Below are 5,588 nucleotides of genomic sequence, written 5' to 3'. Positions count from 1 at the left end.
CTACCTGGTTGTTTGACCTTGGCTTGAGAGTGAAGGCAGGCAGCCTTCCAGTGTATTCTCATAATTACACTCCCACTATACCCTATAACACTTTTAACTGTTATTATCTGTTCTCATTATACTAACAAACCCATCTGGCTGGGCAGAAGCAACACACACAGTGTCTTTGTCCTTTGTTCACACATGATAGTATAAGATATAAGAGTATCAAAAAGTCAATCCAAAATTCTATCCCAGGCTCACAAAGAGGCCTGTATACTAACACACAGGATCCCACTGCAGGACAGGTGATGGCAAGAGGGCCGTAAACTAGAGGGGTACAGCCTGAGAGACCAGAGAAGGGTCAAAGGTGAAGCCATGATGAACTTTGTGCAAATGAAATTCTCAGTGAAATGTAATTGCAGATACAGTAATTTCGTTAAGATGCCCAGAGTAAAACTTTACATCTTGCAAAAAATTACAATGGTAACTTTAATGGACAATGGAGGCAGGACCACATATTTACCTGAAAAAATGGCACCTCCTAACAGCCATTTGGGTCTCTACTTATTCCAGGGGAAGGACCCTCCCTACTGAGCCATCCATACCACTCACTGCAGTACAATGTCCCCTAATACTGTTCTGGGCATTGGAGTAAAACCTGTTGGATAGAGGAAAGTGCAGTCTACTGAGCCACCCACTCTGCTCACAGCAGCACAGTGCCCCCTAGTGCTGCCTTATGGTAATTAGGGCTTTTCTCAGAGCCTTTTTCATCTCCCTGTTCCTGAGACTATAAATCATGGGATTTATCAAGGGGGTGACCACTGTGTAAAACACTGACACTACTTTGCCTAGGTTGAATGACTGATTGACCCCTGGCCGGACATACATGAAAATAATGGTTCCATAATAGATGGAAACCACAGTGAGGTGGGATGCACAGGTGGAGAAGGGCTTTTTCCACTCCTTGCCTGAAGACATCTTGAGGAGCGCAGCCACAATGTGCACATAAGAAGCTATGGTGAATGTGAAGGAGCACAGGATCACAACAGAGGTGAGTGTGTATCCGGCCACTTGCTGGATATAAGTGTCGACACAAGAAAGTTGGAAGAGCGGGTCTGCATCACAGAAGAAATGGTCTATCTGGTCAGGGCCACAGAAGGGGAGCTTGGAAATCATGAGTGTAGGCAGCAAGGGGGAGAGGAAGCCACAGACCCAACAGGCAATGGCCAGGTTGAGAGAGAGCCTGTGGTTCATGAGACCGCTGTACTGCAGTGGATTACAAATGGCCAAATATCGGTCATAGGCCATGGCGGCCAAAAGGAAGCATTCGGTGGCCCCTAGAGAGAAGAAGAAGTAATATTGAGCAATGCAGCCACCCACAGTGATGCTGGGTCTCCTGGACAGGAAATTGCAGAGCATCTTTGGGACAGTGACCGAAGTGTAGAAGACCTCCAGGAAGGACAAGTTGCAGAGGAAAAAGTACATAGGTGTGTGGAGTTGAGGATCCAGCAGTGTCAATGCAACAATGAGGGAATTTGCAATCAGGGATGTGGTGTAGATGATTAGAAAGACCAGGAATAGGGACATCTTCACCACCCATTGACTAGTGAATCCCAGTAACATGAATTCTCTCACCACAGTCTGGTTGTTCTGTTCCATGTCTCCATTATTCCTGAAACCTGAGAGATGCATAGAATCACAGAAGTTAGACATTTGGTGGTTCAAATACTATCTCAGCAATATGTTATAGGAAATTTAGGAAGAGAAAGAGAGGAGGCAGAGAGAGAAAGAGATGCCATTCTGGTTTCAATATTTTTATAGATAACATGATTAAAAACAGTATCAGAACTGTACCTGAATTTTTTGTTTACTGAAAAATGGGGCTGAGGTAAATGAAAATTATCAAATACTATACATACATATTATGAATAAAAGGGTATGTTGAACCAGGCAATCATAGGCTGGTTAGTCTAACATAAATCCTGGGCAAAATAAATGAAAGTCCAGTAAAGATTTAAACTGATAAAGAATTAGAGGGTAGGAATATAATTAAAATAGACGTAATTCAAACAAAGTGTGTTTTAATACAGCCAAAAGTAATGCTATACAACTAGGAACAAGGATTGCAGGCTAGACCTACAGAACTGAGGACTATATCATGGAAAGCAATGACTCTGAAAAGGATATAATGGTCATAGTGGACAAACTACCGAACATGAGCTGCCAGTGTGACGCTGTGGTAAAAAAACAGGATAAATGTCAGCTTTGGATGTATAAACAGGGGCGTGCTGAGTCAGAGCAGGGAAGTGATATTACCCCTATATATGGCACTGATGAGACTGATACTGGAATACCACATCCAGTTCTCATGTTCACAGTTTAAAAGGTTGTTGAAAAACTGGAGCAGATGCAGAAAAGAGCCACAGAAAGTGCCGCAAGAGCTGGAGACAATGCCTTACAGAGAAAGACATAATGAACTCAGTCAGCTGAGCTTATCAAAAAGACTGAGAGGTGACTTCATTACCATATTTAAGTACCTTCAGAGGAAGAAAATACTGAGTATTTAAGGCCTTTTTAAACTAGCAGAGAGAGGCAGAACAAGAACTAATGGCTGGAAGCTGAAGCCACACAAAGTCACATTAGAAAGTAGGCACCACATTTTTAACATATAGGGGGTGACTGTTCTCAGGGCACCCAAGACTGTGAGTCACCTTGTAACTCCCTTTCCCCACTGAGAGTGAGTCTTTCTTGTGATAGCTGGGTGGCAGCTCCTGGGCACTGACAGATCTTCAATCACTAAAGCATTCTCCCCCGGGCTATGCCAGCCGTTCTGTCACCAGGCAGGCTAATGCTAGGTGCACCTCAATCCCCAAATCCCATTGAATCATTCCTTGGTGATATCCTGCTCCTGACACTGTCTACTCAGAGAAATTCCAGATCCTCTGCCCCTGGAGGTGCAATGTACCTCAGTTTACCAATTTTGTCTTAAACCACTGTTCCTGTAACCCTCACAACACCCGTGAGGCTTTATAACAAACAAAAACTAGGTTTATTTAAGAAGGATTAATGATTTAACTAGAAACAAGAGGGTGTGGTGGAAACAAATGACCACAGTGGAAAACAAAATCAGAAAACACAAACCTGGGTCTACACTTACCATTAATGATGCATCCTATATAATGAAGTAGATTTCCCACAATGTTCAGTCCATTGCAGAGCTAGCTTGTTTCTCAATAACCAGGATCTAAATGTTCATGAAACATGGGGTTGTCGTCAGTGTATGTAAGAAGTGTATGACTTTCCCTATAGTCCATTATACTGAAAACAGCCTTTTGTTTCTATTCACAAGCAGAGCAAACTCCTGCCTTGTTGAAGAGTTTCTTACCTACCTTTAAGTGGTTTGGATTGTTTGGCTGTTGTCTTCACTAAGATACATCACCTCCTGGTGACTAATTTCTACTCCAGGTCCATAAGGCAGACTTTCTATATCAATACATTATTCTTTAAATATTATCTATATATATATATATCTTGCAATGATTATGAGTTTGACAAGTTTCTGTAGATAACTAACATGTTACTCTTCATGGAAAAATATCCTGTAAGACATGTTTTTGGTATAGTGAATTTGACAGGTCTCAGATGAGAACTTTTTGCAAAGAACAGGAGACTCTCTGCCATGGGGTCTCTGGGCCAGAGAGGGTGATTAACCACTGGAAAAAAACTATCAAAGGAAATGGTGGATTCTTTGGGCTAGTCTACACTAAAGGGTTAGGTTGAACTATCTACATTGCTCAGAGCTGTGAAAAATGTCACCCCTGTGCAACGCAGTTAATTCAACCTAAGTCCTGGTATAGACACCGCTAGGTCAGAAGAATTCTTCCATAGACCTAGCTACTGTCTCTCAGAGAGGCAAATTCACTACAGTGATGGAAGACTCCCTGCCATTGCTTTGGTAAGCGTGTACACTACACCACTAAAGCAGCCCAGCTGCAGCTCGGCCACTGTGTCACTGTAATGTTTCTAGTGTAGATACAGCCTAGGTGTCTTGAGTCTTCAAATTCAGACTAGATGCCTATCCAGAGGTTGAGCTTTAGCCAAACACAAGTTGTTGGGTAACGGGGTGAAATTTAATGACTTGCGATATACAGGAGGTCAGACTAGATGATCTAATGGTCCCTTCAGGACTTAAACTCTAGGGATCCATTAAACATATAAGAACAAATATTCTGAAAAATGTCATAAAATTGGAAATTCGTTCCATATCATAAGAACATAAGAATGTCCATACTGGGTCAGACCAAAGGTCCATTCAGCCCAGTATCCTGTCTACCGACAGTGGCCAATGCCAGGTGTCCCGGAGGAAGTGAACCTAACAGGTAATGATCAAGTGATCGCTCTCCTGCTGTCCATCACCACCCTCTGACAGAAGAGGCTAGGGACACCATTCCTTACTCATCCTGGCTAATAGCCATTAATAGGACTTAACCTCCGTGAATTTATCCAGTTCTCTTTTAAATGCTGTTATAGTCCTGGCCTTCACAACCTCCTCAGGCAAGGAGTTCCACAAGTTGAATGTGCGCTGTGTGAAGAACTTCCTTTTATTTGTTTTAAACCTGCTGCCCATTAATTTCATTTGGTGGCCCCCTAGTGCTTATATTATGAGAGCAAGTAAATAACTTTCCCTTATTCACTTTCTCCACACCACTCACAATTTTATATACCTCTATCATATCCCCCCTTAGTCTCCTCTTTTCCAAGCTGAAAAGTCCTAGCCCCTTTAATCTCTCCTCATATGGGACCCGTTCCAAACACCTAATCATTTTAATTGCCCTTCTCTGAACCTTTTCTAATGCCAGTACGTCTTTTTTTAGATGAGGAGACCACATCTGTACGCAGTATTCAAGATGTGGGCATACCATGGATTTATATAAGGGCAATAAGATATTCTCCATCTTATTCTCTATCCCTTTTTTAATGATTCCTAACATCCTGTTTGCTTTTTGACTGCCGCTGCACATTGCGTGGATGTCTTCAGAGAACTATACACGATGACTCCAAGATCTTTTTCCTGATTAGTTGTAGCTAAATTAGCCCCCATCATATTGTATGTATAGTTGGGGTTATTTTTTCCAATGTGCATTACCTTACATTTATCCACATTAAATTTCATTTGACATTTTGTTGCCCAATCACTTAGTTTTGTGAGATCTTTTTGAAGTTCTTCACAGTCTGCTTTGGTCTTAACTACCTTAGGCAGTTTAGTATCATCTGCAAACTTTGCCACCTCACTGTTTACCCCTTTCTCCAGATCATTTATGAATAAGTTGAATAGGATTGGTCCTAGAACTGACCCTTGGGGAACACCACTAGTTACCCCTCTCCATTCTGAAAATTTACCATTTATTCCTAACCTTTGTTCCCTGTCTTTTAACCAGTTCTCAATCCATGAAAAGATCTTCCCTCTTATCCCATGACAACTTAATTTACATAAGAGCCTTTGGTGAGGGACATTGTCAAAGGCTTTCTGGAAATCTAAGTACACTATGTCCACTGGATCCCAAGGTCCACATGCTTGTTGACGCCCTCAAAGAATTCTAGTAGTT

At 42.0% G+C, this 5,588-nt stretch overlaps 1 protein-coding gene across 1 annotated transcript; it reads right to left on the bottom strand.

The window, feature by feature from the left end:
• Positions 1–705: 705 nt before the first annotated feature.
• Positions 706–1,641, bottom strand: LOC113405917 (olfactory receptor 11H2-like). The gene has a single exon (XM_026647240.1). It carries the CDS (start codon positions 1,639–1,641, stop codon positions 706–708), a length of 936 nt encoding a protein of 311 aa, XP_026503025.1.
• Positions 1,642–5,588: the final 3,947 nt, after the last annotated feature.

The sequence above is a fragment of the Terrapene carolina genome, unplaced genomic scaffold, assembly GCF_002925995.2.
Source record: "Terrapene carolina triunguis isolate 2854851 unplaced genomic scaffold, T_m_triunguis-2.0 Scaffold51608, whole genome shotgun sequence".
Classification (NCBI taxonomy): Eukaryota; Metazoa; Chordata; order Testudines; family Emydidae; genus Terrapene; species Terrapene triunguis.
This window is presented reverse-complemented; position numbering and strand designations above follow the sequence as displayed.